This window comes from Chanos chanos, chromosome 4, assembly GCF_902362185.1.
Source record: "Chanos chanos chromosome 4, fChaCha1.1, whole genome shotgun sequence".
Taxonomy (NCBI): domain Eukaryota; kingdom Metazoa; phylum Chordata; class Actinopteri; order Gonorynchiformes; family Chanidae; genus Chanos; species Chanos chanos.
In genome coordinates, this window is record NC_044498.1 from 19,552,565 (window position 1) to 19,568,245 (window position 15,681).

Below are 15,681 nucleotides of genomic sequence, written 5' to 3' on the forward strand. Positions count from 1 at the left end.
AATCCCACTGACATGGTAAAGCAATGAGGCTCTTTTCATCTGCACTTTACCTACACATCTGCACATTAACACCTGCTCCGACCGAACCGGAGGAGAAAGATAAGTGCGCGGCCTGGTTGGGCTTAGAAGAGAAGCGTGTGGGAGAGGGATCCCGCTGTGACAGCTTGAAATGTGTGTGGTGACTGAGTCACCCTCCCAGAGCAGATGGGGGGGGGGGGGGGGGGTAGGAGAGGAAAGTCACAACTCAAGATGGTCTCTCAGTCAGAGCTGCAGTCCACAGCTCTGGTGTTGCTTAAATCATATCCTTCCAAAGGAAATTTTAACTCCAGTTTGGTTTGTAAGAGGGATGATTTCTTTGTTAACTGGAGCAGATGTGTACCATAACTTTTGTTGATTTTAGTGTCTGCTATATTACGCCTCCTTTTATCATATTACTGACCAAACTGAAATATGCAGCTGAGAAGTGACTCCGGGTACTCCAAAATCCAGGATGCAGAGTTCATCATCTTCACATTCTTGTTTGATGTGGTTTTGTAAGCAAAGGCTCTTGGGTTGTGAGCACAAAGGAACCTCAGGACAGGCAGAACAAACAAAAAGACGCGACAGGGACATTAAAGCAATGTCACCGTCAGATGAAATGTCAGAGGCCGCGTAATATAACATCAGGCACAGGGTGCTATTCAGATTACACAAATACAGATGGCTTTTACTGTGTCTAAGCTTGACCTCAAAGACACCACACGGTTTTTGATTTTTCCTTTAACGCTGTCAGATGCAAATGTATGTAAAGCTTTGGATGTTTATACCCATTGGGAAAGGGCATAGCACACAGCAACATTAGGTACAGTGAGAAAAAAAACGGGAGAGGAAGGAGAAAAAAAAAAGATTATAAAAGAAAAGAAAAAAGAACTGGGTCATTAAAAAAGTGCAACAGCTCAGCCGAGTGCACAGCTCACAAGAGAGATGCTCATGTTATTAATGAGAACTAAATACCCAAATTAAGAACTGCATTAAAAATACAGAAAAACTCATTTATACTTTAAAGAAACCAGTCACCAGTTGCTCCAGGAACCAGAACGTTCATTCAGAAATGCACAATGGAAGCCACTCCTCAGAAAGTCAGAGGCAAATAGACCGACCCAGCTGCTTATTCTCCACTGGGAACCATTGTTCCCATCAGCAGGAAGTGGCTCCTAGACTCCAAAGCCATGCCCGTTTCAGACTATCATACTATAGCTAACTGATAAATCATACGTTGAAACAATAGGGGATCACACAGTGAGGATCCTGCCCTTTGGGCTACTGACGGTGCTTGGAGGTTAGAAGCCAGTCACAAGAATTGTCACTTATTGAGAACTTTTGACCTTCAAAACCCCAGCACGCGTCAGTTTGTCTGGTTTAAAAGTGATGAACATTCATCTTAACTGAAAGGCATGAGACGTATGAGTCATGAAAAGATGAACAAAAAGATTCAATCCATCTCAGGAAAGGATGGGGCTACTAACGTGAAACTTGAAAAATGTGCTCTTGTGTACCATATCTTTGTTGGGAAAAAAAAAAAAAAAAAGAATTGAAATCTTCAATGTGCTCTTTTCAACATAGTAGCGAGCACCCTCGTAGCAAACATGCTGTCCATGATAAACAGCCATTGATCACTTTGGCGAAAGCTGCTCTGTAACTAGCTACTACAAGGAGATAAAGAAATAGGCTAACAATATAAACTATATAACTTCAACTACATGGCATACTCTACGCCTACACTTGCCCACCAAAGTCCCAGGCTGTGGAGTTAGCCTCTCAGTATGTCAGGGCTCATTCTGTGGACTTCACAATGAAGTGGGGTTAGCCAAAAGCAACGAGTCGAGGTGCCATGCAGGAATGGATTTTCATAGTAGGGTGGAAACAATGACATTTTTTGTGGGAACTGTGCAGTTTCAATGAGAGGCTTCATCAGGGGTCTGGGAAACGAATCAGGGCACCCGAATCATCGGTTATTTCTGGGTAGGCCTTGCAAATCGGTGGGAGGGTATGTGAACTCAGTAAAACCAAAACACACACTGGTGCGCACAAGCAGACACACAAACGCACAAGTACACACACACAGGCTGACCTCGAAACCCAGAATGTTTACTCCAAATTAATCTGTACCCATGTTGTCAGTGAAGCCTAAAAACAAACTCTGATATGAAAAGAAAAAAAAAAAAAAAAGAAAGAAAATACTACCACCGATGACTTCAAGTTCCTTCAGCTAGTTGTTACCTATGAAACATTGCTTATGATTTGAAACCATCTAAAAAAAGAAAACAGGGGAAAAAAAGAGTAAGTAAGTAAGTGAAACAAGGGTGTTACAAGGCTCACAAAGCACACAGGGGAGGAGAAGCCTTCTGGCTGGCCTGTATTTCTCTGAGGAACGTAGAAGATGAGATCCACAGACAGGCTGTCCTACCTCTCCGAGTTCAGATTTACACTTCAAAAGGCAAACACTGACAGCATTAAGGACTGTAGCTTTTAGAAAAAGAGAACAGAAAAGGCGGAGGGGGGGGGGGGTCGAAAAGGGGGGGGGGGGGGGTGGGGGTAGAAAAGGAAACTACATGGCAATTATTTCTGGAAGAGCGCTTTTCCATCTTAGTTAGTTTGGAAGTACTGGGGGGTAGGGGGTGGGGGATGTCTCGGTTTGGCAGCTGCTGCGAGAGCCTGGCAGAGGCTGGGGGGGGTTTGGGGGGACTCAGTAACCGTAGGACTGGCTGGACAGAGGACGGAAGGACCTCCGGAGACTGGGAGCTGCTAGACTGGTGGAGCCAAGCAATGATTTCTCAGTGTCTGGCAGGCCACGCTGGCTTGCAACGACAGGACAGCCTTTAAAAAAAAAGGCAATTTGTGCTTTCAAAAATTGACTGAAAAAGGTCACGAGAAATGGTCAAAAGGGAAATGGAAAATGGAAATTAAACTGATTAGCCTTTTACTTGCACAGGCACCAGAGAAAACAGCCTATTGTCCTCTGCAGAAAAATACAGTGTAGCAGAAGGTGAGAGACAAAGCAAATTGTACTCTTCAGATCCTGGCCCGGTTAGACTATGGAGGTAGTTCATGACCCTGTGGAGCTTATGTAAGACTCTGTCTTACTAAGATCATCCAGTAAGGTTTGTAGTGTTGATAAACAAATTTGCAGTCATAATAGTGATATGTATTTAATGTCGTCTCAGACCTGAAGACATATATATATATATATATATATATATATATATATACACACACACACACACACACACACACACACACACACACACCACACACAAAGAAAAGCCCAGTTGTGCTTGAACACCAACAGAACCCATATGCCTGGTTCATAATCACCTCAGTATTCATTAGAAAATGAGTAGTTATTGTTACTGAAACTAGCCTGAACATGAGAAATTACACAGTGAGAAATCATCAGCCCTCATCAGCGCAGAAGCCGTGATCTCGTCCTCCGTCTGTCTTGTATTCATTACATTTCTCACTGGGACATTGGGAGCTCTGGAGGACTATTAATTGAAGAAGGGGCAAGCTCCCAGCATGGACTGCAAGGCGCCAGGTGAAGGCAGACAGATAGGTCTGGAGCAGAACTGATGACAAATTTTTCTCTGGTTAAAAATGTTTCTGAAGGTCAGCCAAAGTAGAGCAAAAGAGACAGAATGTCAAAAAGGCAGAGGGGAAACACTTAAAAGCCTTTTTCCCCATCAAATCTCTTTGTCTGCAGTGATAAAAACAAGCCCAGACACTTCTGACAGGCCCTGTCACCCAAAGAGGGTGATTTGTTTTTTTGTAAGCCAAGCAGAAGGTATATACAGCCAATGCCATGGCAAAAAGAAAAAAAAAGAAAAAGAAAAAGAAAAAAAAAATCAACTGAGACAGCTATGGAAGACTAAACCGTAATGTGTGCTAGAACGTGTCATCCTGTACACATTTCGAAAACTTACGCCCATTATTGCCAGAGCTTTAATGACTAAAATCATTCAGTTTATGCTGCATGCAAACCATCCCTTAAACCTTCATCATTTTTCCCTATTTTTTCCTCTTCATTCCCCATGGGCACGGAGCAAGGCAAACCCTCAGCAACCCTCATAAAAGTAATGCATTTAATGTTAACGCATCGCCCCTCTTTGTACAATTTGTACATTTTGTCCCGGATCCTTCCCATTGCCTTAAGAGCAGGGGTTGTGTTTTAGATCCAAAAATATATCTAAAATAACATTTCCTTTTAACAAATACAAAAGGTAGCAAATAGCTACAAGAACTGAGACAATAAATCCTTTTCTAGTAGCAGCAATTAAGTATACCTGCAACCAGGAGAACACTTTGAAGATTTAGCTCCCACCTTTTACCCATGAGGCTGGCAGGCTTGGCCAAGCCAAGGTTGCTCTTGCTAGTTTGCTTCTTACGACGGGATAGCCTTTTACGACCGGGGCCACTGGTGGGTGTGGTTTCGTCCTGGTGGGTAGGGCTGCTACCACCGCCTTTGCTGTTGAGGTCTCTCAGTACGTCATAGTTGATCTTGCTGGAGATCTTCTTCTGCTCCAGCATTTTCTCGATGGCCTCGCCTGCGGTGCTGGCCCGGATCGGCTCTCGTCTCTTGGACGGCTTCTTGGGCTGCAACACCACAAAGCCAAGAGATTAGTTATACTTAGGGAAGAACATTTCCTGTCGCCCGGGCAGTAACTCCAGACAAACCTGTGGCTTGTATTAACACTGGTAGCACTTACACATCTCATTTAGTCCACTGTAATCAGATTCTGAATTCTCAGAGTCTGATCAGCTTTCCTGGCTCAAGAGGGATGTGACTGTCTTTTTAGGAAGGACGGTGAGTGAGTATAAAAAAACGAACTATTAAATATAACAACTCCCAAAATGCAAAAGGACGACTCAAAAAGGGGCAGAGATGGCAAAGACTGCAAACTCCTTAGCTATTCTCACCTCCGCTAGTGAAAACTGCCTATTGAGATTCACTTCACAATGACGCAGCTTACCAGACGCTGGAACACAGAGCAAACCTGATGGTGAGCGGCTGCTCCCAACTATTTCTCACTGCTTTTGAGCCAAATTTCCTAGCTGTTACAACTCTCAAAAGAAAAATCCAGTTCTCAAAAGCCTGACAGGGACCACTCACAATCATTATCACTGCTATTTCAAACATTTACATTAATAATTCAAATTAACAACCTTTTCTATCAATCAGATGTTTTTTGGATTCAAAGCACTGTAGCAACAGGATTGCATGTAGGCTACACTTAAGACATGTTTTTTTTCCTCCTGTGTGAGAATGACATAAAGCTAAAAGCTGTCATCACCAAGCCTAGCAGCTACCTCATAGTACAGCAACTCTCTCAACTGTGAACGGTACACTGATTATGGACTACTGTATCTGGAATAAGTATCAAGACCTCAGCACCTCATTAGAGGCCTGCCAGCCGTCAGTTAATGTGACCTGGCTACAAAGTGCAGTCAGTGCAGATGACACAAGAGCAGACAGGTTAGGGGAGAGACCGCAGCTGAAGTCTGGAGTGAAACCGGAGTAGCGCCATGGGGCTAAAATGGAAAGCATGCGGCCACCTCACGCACGCTACCGCTGTGTGTCTGCAGACTTTAGCACAGGGAAAAAGAAGTTACTGGCCAGCTGCCCCGGCTCACACACTCTCACACACACACACACACACACACACACACACACACTCACTCACTTTCTCTTTATAGATCCCTTGTTCCTTCTCTTTGGCTATTCTTTCCTCCTTCTCTGCAAAGACAAAGGCAAATAAAGTTGAGTTGCACTTCTGTTTAAGAGGAAGAGATATGGCACAGGAGGTATAATGCAGAAACAGACAGTAGTCATCAAAAGGTGTTTACTCTCTGTTAATGGAACATTCACAACAAATGAATTCCTATCAGAGCCATTAGACCTATTAAACTACTGAGTTGACTTGAGACATTAAAAACCACTTAACTATTGAACACAAACAAAAAAAAACAAAAAAACACTTCAGATCTTAAACACACAGAGAATTAACTCAAGCACTTCTGGATGTCCCTGATCTCAAAAGGCATTAAGGAAAATATATTAACATTTGACTAGATGAAAAAGTTAACTTTCTTCTGGGTTTAATTAAGATTCAGCCTCAGGACTAAAGTTTGACAAGTTCACTTAAACAAATGAGTTCTTAAAACAACAAATCTATATTTTCATTCGGCTCCGTCTTTTTCTCTCTCGCTCTGTTGCTTTTTTTTTTTTATTATTACATCTGTGATTGAGGATTAAGTCTCAATCTGTCTATGTGCTGCACACACCTGCTGGGCAGGAAAATGGCAGTGCAGTAGAAGCCAAGCACCGTTAATGAGAAAAGTGTCTCTCATCTCTTACCTTTCTGCTCGTTTAGATATTCCTCATTCTGTTTCATCCACAGCTCTGTCTTAGCCTGCACCTCCTTCTCATTCAGAATATACTATAAGAATGAAGAGAAAAGACTTTCACAACGAGATAAAGTTATGCCTGAAAATTTATAAATGTATAGGTTAATATATGACAAAACGGACGCTGAGAGGGATTTTACGTAATGGTAGATTTTCATCTTAGGTTCCTGGCACATTCATACCCTTACATTAAGATTATGTGTGGAGTCTTAAAATAATGTGAGGCAAACACAATATATATATATATATATATATAAAATACACAAAAAGGATAAAAAAGAGAACCCACTCTCTCAATCTCATCCTCATCAATGCCTTCCAGATCAAGCTCTCCGTTGTCCGATTTCTCATCTGTACGAACACACACACACACAGACGCGCGCGCGCGCGCGCACACACACACACACACACACACACACACACATATAGAGTGAGAGGTTTAGATGCAATAAATTATTGACTCCTTTTCAAACATTTCTGTTTCCCCCCTTTGCGAACCTCAAGAGTGATTTGTCACTGTGTGGTGATTTTTAGGATACAGGGAAAGGTTGATTATCTGATTTTCAGGGCAATTTTTCCCTCCCGTCACAGACCACATGTCCTGGAGCGTGACTCAGCGATTACTGCACTGACATAACAGCAGGCAGGTAGTCCACATATCAAAATGAAACAAACATAATCTCCTCGGTAGGCTAGAGACCAGACCATCCCTGACAACTAAAATGCAATTTGCAGGAGTTATATCAATAATGTATGCTGTGCAGGCTCTTGTTGTGTAATTGCTGGTAATAGGCTTAGCTGCATTTTTATTTATTTATTTATTTATATACATATTACACACACACACACACCCCTATGTATATATATATATATTTTTTTTTTCAATTTTTTATAAACTGTCTTCAATTCAGTGTGGGCAATACTAATTCCTATATCTATAGGCTGAATATTCAGACACAACTCTAACAGACAGACTCTGGGTTGTATTTAAATGACCTGTTCCCTCACACAAATGTGTCTGATATTTCTCACGCAAACACAATTATCTCGAATATATGAATCTAAATCAGTGGAGTGAAAAGAGGTAAATACACAATAAGCACACAGACAAAGAGAGACACACACACACAAAGACACATTTTGAAATCACTGAGCTGAGAACACATTAATTTGACAAAGCAAAATCTGAATGAGAATAAGCTTTGTTGGGAGGAACGTCAAACACCTCCAACGATTTTCTGAAGCGTGTCCTTATTACAGAGTCACATATTCTCCTCATAACACTATTTTATCAGCAATAAGCAGTGAAACACAAAGAGCATACACAAAAGAATATACACAGACCAAACTCAAACTACATGCTCTACTACTACTCTGAAGAACTGTTTGAAGACATACAATACAAATCCTGAGAATGATTTGCTGTGGATTGAAAAAAAAAAAAAAAAAAGTCAGTTGAAAAGCCAACAAACAGCCCGACTCCAAGGCCACAGAAAAGCCCAGAGTGACACATTCAGCAGAACAGGGAGAAATTTCTTCAGTGGTTTCAGTGTATCCCCATGTATTAAGGCCCGATTCCGGAAACTTCAAAGAGAGATCTTTAGTCAGATAAAAGGCAGCCGGGCTGATAATTAAGAGCAGAGAGAGTAAAACGGATGGGGTTGGGCTGTGATATTGCTGTGAATTAGAACAGACTACATAGATCAGGACCTGTGCAGCTGTTCATTAACTCAAACTGAGAGAGATCTAAAGAGTTTCTTCCCTCAATGCCAGCTCCCACGTGCACACGCATGCATCCCAAGCTTACTCTCGCTGGCGAAAACCCCCCCCCCCCCCCCCCCAAAAAAAACGGAGAGAGGACGAGAACTCAAATAGAACAACAGCAGCGCGCCGGCACACGGTGGAGGATTTAGGGAAATGAAATCAGAGATGAGGGGTGTAAATGGGCCATCTTACATTTTCCTTAATGTTCATGAGAAGGGCTGCAAAGGGAGGAGGAGACAGGATTGCACAAACAAAACAAGGCCTCTATAAAAGACACCCCCCTCCCTTTTTTTTTTTTTTTTAAATACCACATCTTAATCCCTAACCAACAATGATAATTACCACTTGTGATCCCTTAGTGGATCTTGATATTTTAGACTGATGATCAATGGCTGTCTATTAAATGTTATTCTACTGAAAGAAAAAAAAACCCCTGCAAAATGCAGGCACAGAGTTAAGCTTGTTGCTACAGGAAATGCTAACAGCATTGTATGAGCCACATGCCATAGTGAATACTCATCATAAACTCTTCGTTCTCGTTCAAAACGCAATTAAGTCCAGAACTAGGCTCAGCCATTGTTTTGAGAAACCAGACTATTACGCTCTACCAGTTTTACCACTGTCAAACGAAGGATTTAACAAACGGGACAGACGTGACACGACATCGTTGTACTGTGTCGAAGGTTGACGGCGTGAGATATTACGTGGTTCTTTTTATGCCAACACATTTCATAAACCCTCTGATGTGTCCTCTTACCATCACTCCCACAACATTGGAATGTTTGTGGGAGCTGAACACTAGGGCCTTGGCAGGGGAGTAATTGAATACCGGCTTCTCCTCCACGAGTTAGCACTAGCGCGTTCAGCCGAGCGTAAGCGAACACAGGCACTCTTGTGTATGGAACTGGGCTCATTCGCGGGCAGCTAGCAGTGGCTGTCACATGTCAAACTCAGTGGAGCAAATCAATGCAGTTCTTGGGAGCAATATGTTCATCCCACGGAGAAATGAAAGAGAGAGAAAGAGAAAAAGCTCTAAAACATCAGGACACGATCAGGGGGCCATTCTCAGCAGTCTCCAGCGTCGTGTTGTCATGATTAGGAGTCAGAATGGAAAGTGGCACCGCACTTGTAGACGGCTTGGGGCTCTCAGGAGACGGGGGTCACCGTGAGGTCACGCGCAGATGGAGCAGTGTCACCAGAGCAATGGAGTATGAATGTCTTGCTTTGCTAAAGCTTTCACACACTTTAGGGTGTGGCTACGGACAACTGTCACCAAACCAGACATTAGCCATGCTCAAGTTAGCCTCAAACCGTGCTGTATATTTTGAGAACCTTGTCCTTAATTCCCTATAAAAGGTACACGTGCAGACACACAAATATGAAGGGAGCTTCTAGAATATTACTTGCCAGTAAAAAAAATGTCAATACAGCAACATAACATCACCAGTCTGAGCAGCAATATGACAAGAGACGTGAGAAACTAGAGAAATAAACCAATCTAGATTTAGCAGTCAGTTCGGCATGTTTCACAGACTAATGGATTCTTATTTCAACTATACACTTGAGAGAGCATGAACCATGTTACATAATAAGAAATAATGTGAGCCGTTCTGTAATTAAATAGATTAGTTTGATGCAGGCTAAAAGACACAGACACTGAGAGAATGGATTGCTTATTAAAAAAATATGACTCAAAACATAATGCAAATGAGTTCAGTAGAAACTAAGAGAGAGGAGAAACTGAAATGCATCATCCGAGAGCAGAATATGCTTTTAGGCTCAGTATATCATAGGAAGACATTCCTCTGTAAGACTGGCTCTCGATTGTTTAGTAAAAGGTAATGGCACTCTCCTTGAATCAGGGTTGTTTGAGTTGACTGTAAATATGAAGTGATAGGCTGGTTTTTGCGTGGTTTTCAAAGACCTCATCAGTGAGGTGACTGAAACCTGAGACTAAAAGAAAGCTGAAGACACACTGGACCCCAAGAGTAGCAGTGGACACTCTAGTACTTGACCATGTCTGAAACCTAGGATTAGGTCTGATTCGTTTCCAGTGTGTATAAATGTTAAAGTTAATATGGTCTGATCCAATCTCCTTATTACGTGACACCTCATAAGGCAACATAAAATATGGTAGGTGCACAGAACACCATTTTAAAATGTCCATTAAAACCTGACTAAAAATAGCCACAGGGATGTGTGTATACATTAATCTGTCTTAGCATACATATTACAAATTTGTGTGGGAGAGTGATTTTGAGTGGTTTATCACACACGGGTACACACACAAAAACATGTACATGTACACACACACACACACACACACACACACACAAATGTACACAGGCATAGCCAGAGGGAAAACTTTGCATCAATATGGCACTCTAACCTCCAAAGAGCCCTTCCAACTTCACCACCTGCTCCCACTATCTACGCTGTGGGCAAGCTTGAAGAAAATTTGATTTTTGTATGTGTGTGTGTGTGTGTTTGTGTGAGCATGTTTGTGCATGAGAGAGAGAGAGAGAGAAAGCAAGAAAGAAAGAAAGAAAGAAAGAAAAAGGGAGGAAGAGAGACAGAGAAAGAGACAGAGAGAAAGAGTTGACCATAAGGGCAAGATGCATACCTATAATATATCTGTACTTTCAAGGGAAAAAAGAATATCCATCTGTATGCTCACGACTTCTCATAACACAATCATCCTAGCTCAAAACTCACATTAAAGCAGCTGAACTAAAAGAGATGAAAGCCTAATTCATTTAAATAAAATTATTTTCTCAACAAAATCTCATCTTTTCTAGGCCACTAAACAAAGACAAAGTTGGCTAAGTTAAAAAAAAAACAAAAAAACAAGGTGAATGTGCTGTAGTGAACTCGTAAACTGCAAACATCTGTCCACAGCCTCACAGCAATTCACAGCAAGCAAACAGCTTTGGTTCAGCCTTTTTCTAGAGCATTTGTTAACATTGCCTTAAAGAAAACAGAATGAACAGATGTTGATTATATAAAAAAAAAGAAGGATGTGGCTGAGAAAGAGGTTTATTTCACAGATGCCAAAAATTTTTTTACATCTACTCTGAATGATCTGAGGTTTGGCCTCTTATATCTTTATATGATTTGTGCATGTTTGTGTTTCAGAGATGGTAAATCCATCCACGCGCTCAATAAAAAGCCATTTTGTGCTTTAACACAGCCGCTTTGTAGCCTTCCTATACATTTCTGTATACTGCACACACACCACGGTCATGTGTAACATACATAACATCCATCACTGATGTCTAAGGACTTGCATGTAGCTTTTCTTGCCTTCTCTCTGTTGTCATCATGTAAAACATCTCCACGTATTGCGAGCTGAGTGATTAAAAACACTGTGTGGGGCAGGAGAAGCACAGGTTAGGTTTAAATGTTTTTAGGTATCTCCAGAGAAGCTTTTGGGCTGGAATTTTAATATCCAGTTCTTCTCTCTCTCTCTCTCTCTCTCTGTGGGCTTATCGCTGTGAATCATACCCAGCAGTGTGAGATCAACACTCTACAGGAGGGCTTAGGCAGCTGTGCACCCCATCCATCCCAGAGAGGAAAGAACCCCATGGGGGTCACTTACGTTTGGCCTTGACAGATAACAATAACTGGGGGGGGGGATGAAAGAATATGTCTGATGAATTTACAATAAACCCTTCAATGTGCTATTCAAAGTTTTAAGCACGCACTTGAATGTGTGTGTGTGTGTGTGTGTGTGTGTGTGTGTGTGTATGTGGTGTTTACCAAGCTGCCAACACAGTTTAGTATCACTGGCCAACTTATAAAAAGACACTTAGCTGAAAACTGCTGTTGTCTCTGTCATGAAAACAAATCAACAAATCAAGTGTTCATCAAACACAAACACACATAATAACACTGGGGAGTCGAGAGTGCTTGACACATATGTATTTGACATTTACTGCAGTTTCATGTGCAGCGGGGCAGTGTGTGTTTATGGATATATTTTATCACTCCCTCTCTTCTATGACACTATGACATCAGTGCACCATGACATGCTCTCTCACTCTGACTCTCTCTTTCCCCTCTCCTCTTTTCTCATTCATCCTCAGACATATACACACTCACAAATATATATAGGTATATATATATGTATGTATGTATGTTTGTATATCTGATGCTAGGAATTTCAGCAAACAGTATAAAACATGTACAAGAGTCACTGAATTACTCGACAATCTTTGGACACTGGCATCACAGAGAGAGACTTGTTGGTTGGGAAGCTGTCAGAGACCAGGCAAGTCTATGTCGAAAACCTATACTGTTTACACAATAGGGTGTATCATGTGATCCAGATGCAAACAATGCAGCTGGACACAGCTGTACAGTCAATTCTTATTCTGCTAGCAGATTTGAAAGATGGAGGGCTGATTTCAATAGGAAACTGACAACACAATGTCCTGTTTGTGTGGTCTATTGTTTGCTTGTCAGTATAACTCACACAGTTGCGAGTGAAGGTTTTAGAGCTCTAACACAGATACAGAGGCACGTCCCCACTGCATGCTCATCAGCCAGTCTGTCTCTGAAAGAAATACATTCTCAATCCAGGCAGAACTGCTGGACTAAATGCTGTAATTAAAAAAAAAAAAAAAAGGTTTCCTTGTCGTTGGTGCCAGGTTAGCCACTGTTTGGTTTAAAAACGCCGAGTTTCAAACACAGTTCATCAGATAAGAGCAAAAATGGCCTTAAAAGCCCTGTTTTATCTTTCTTCTCTTTCTCTAAATGCTGCTATTCTAGAGTTACAGGGATGGGTTTAGGTCTATTTTTAAGCCTCCATACGTGATAACTATCTTAATTCTCCTCTGACTTCATCCTATATCATTCAAATTTAAATGAGCTTTCAGTGCTTTGCTCCCAAAAATATTTTGATTACATAAGCATGAACTACTTTACCACCCTTTTCTAGGCGTTTTCTGGGCTAAATGCAGTCTTGTAAGTGGGAAATAGGTCTGCTTTTAATAGGTACAGGCTAGAAGGAGGTCATCGTTTTGGACACTCTCACTTCCCTCTCCCTCTCTTTCTCTCTGCAGCTTTAGGTAGAGGGGGTGCTATCTGTGAGAAGTTACTCAGACTGGTAATAACCTCAGAGAGAACAGGCAGAGACAGACGACCTGGGGAGACACATTCCAATACTGACAACCCTTCTGTCAGAGTGATGGAGGCATCTGCCAGACCTCACACACACACAGACACAGACACACTGCTGCTAAGGGTAACTCCCTATCTCATTCTCTCTCTGTCTCACACACATCTACTTTTTTTGTCACTATTTCACTTTCTCCTTTAGTCTTCGTCTCTGTTTTCGTGATGTTGCAGTCTGTCTAACACCCTCTTTCGCTGTCTTTAACTGCAGGCTGAGAGTAATTCCCTATTACTCATTCATGCACGTGCACACACACACACACACACACACACACAAACAGAGAGAGAGAGAGAGGGAGAGAGTGCAAATACACACGCCTTGGCAGTGATTTCTCTGTGTAATGTTGTGAAAAGAGAGACTTATGTCTACTAAGGGAGAAAGCCATTAAAGTTGTGTTTATGAGTCTTTCTGAGAAGTTATCTCCTCAGCACGTCTACTGTGGTCATTCATCAGGCACCCCACCACAAGGCCATTTATGCCAGAGAGAGATATCAACACAGTACCCTGTCAGAGTCCATAAACACCTTCTCAGGCAAAAGCTCCCACCCAAGACTAAGGCTGGACAAGTCAATCATACAGCGCTGTTACATATCTCAGGTTCTGCTCCAGCCCTAATCTAACATGTCGGCTCCACGGGGGCTTCTGTAAAGTCAAGTAAAACCCGCATGCAAAGCGTCTCCTCAGGCTGAGGGCACCCCGGTCCTGGCTCCGAATCTGATAAAAGAGCATGCGGCTCCGATCCCTCTGAAGCTCAGGGGAAAAGCGGTGTGTGGTTCTGATAAAAAAAAAAAAAAAAGTTCTCCAGCCAAAGGCGGACAACAACAGGCTTGCAATGGAAGCAGAGGTCAATCTAGGGTCACAGAGCAGGGTCAGAGTTCAAAAGGAAGGGGCCTTAGGTCAACTTCTGAGCAGGTGCAAGGGTCTGATCGGTGTTGCCCGTACTGGGTAGTGCAACTCTGAAATCGTTACTTGAAATCCTACAAATTTACCATGAGAAGCGCTCAATTTTACTATGCGAGCGCCGAATGTCTAAAAACAGATCTGACTGATCTAAACAAGAGCCAGTAAAAGCAGCTGAACATGCCGACTCTTTTTTACGGCCCAAACTAACTCAACACAGATCAACACTCCCCACACTCTCGATGTTACAGCTGCATTAGCAGCATGTTGTGGTTATAGAAATATTCATATAAGCTAGTCTCTGTCACTAGTGCAGTAAGTAATTTAAATGGTACACAAATCAGGGACAAAATTCCATGGGAGCAGCATAAAAAAAAACCGATGCAATGTGAAGAAACCCTCGGCTCATCTTAGGTTTAGAGTATTCTTACGAATAAAGGTTTGGCAAATATCACATGATATGTATTTATCCACACATGTTTATCAATACGGGGAGCATGCATGTAGTTGGCATAAAAAATAAATCTCCGACACATTCTAATTTCAGCGTCTGTACATTCGAACATACAGACATGTAGGAACTGCCCTTTTTAGATTTTTAAATCGGATTAAGCAAAACCCCGAATGATTGCGTCTTACCAACTCCCCACTGGAGAGTTCACAGAAAAGAGATTAAACATTCTATCAATGTTTCCCCAAACACAATCCTCTCACCAGCAATCTCGCCGGCTTGCCAAAAAGACAATCAAATCCTTCAACAGTTAACGTACAGCACATTAACGAGAGCATAGATTTCACTGGATGGTACTAAAACTTTAAATATCTCATTGAATAATTTATACTTATAAACTCATCTACAAATGTAAAGTATATTGATGGTGTGAATTTGATGGTATTTTATGATTCCAGTTGACTAAAAGACATAAGTAAAATATTGGGTTATATATCAAATTACATATGAGTGTAATAAAATCATGCTAGCAGAAACTAATGTAAAGTTAACAGGTACATAAAACTTTTTGCTTCTGTTCAAATGCATTTTTTCTGTGTATCTGAATGTACACAGGCTGAACACAGGACTGTTGAAACAGTGACTAAAAAAGGAATCTTTTGAAGAGTTCTCACTGTCCATATGGCTCTAAAGATTCAAGTTGCTGTAGATAGCCCACGCTAACACCCACTCCACATTCTCCTCTTTCAGAAATAAAATTCAATTCTGACCACTTTTGAAAAAATAATGGAACTCCCCCACTCTAACATAATCCTGTAATCCACGAGCCCTCAGAATTGCACATGAATATGGCTCTGCCTTGGCTACTCCACAGGAAAAAAAAAACAACAAAAAAAAACAACAGAGACTTAATCTGACAATCAGCCAGTAAAAGACGGCAAGAAATTGG

At 41.7% G+C, this 15,681-nt stretch overlaps 1 protein-coding gene across 1 annotated transcript in view; it reads right to left on the bottom strand.

The window, feature by feature from the left end:
* Positions 1-15,681, bottom strand: part of brf1b (BRF1 general transcription factor IIIB subunit b) — a 54,695-nt gene that overhangs the window by 13,164 nt on the left and 25,850 nt on the right. The window contains exons 13-16 of the mRNA XM_030770742.1: positions 6,731-6,792; positions 6,392-6,473; positions 5,718-5,770; positions 4,358-4,629 (exon numbers count right to left, since the gene is read on the bottom strand). Coding sequence (XP_030626602.1) covers positions 4,358-4,629; positions 5,718-5,770; positions 6,392-6,473; positions 6,731-6,792 — 469 coding nt within the window. The remainder of the gene's footprint in view (positions 1-4,357; positions 4,630-5,717; positions 5,771-6,391; positions 6,474-6,730; positions 6,793-15,681) is intronic.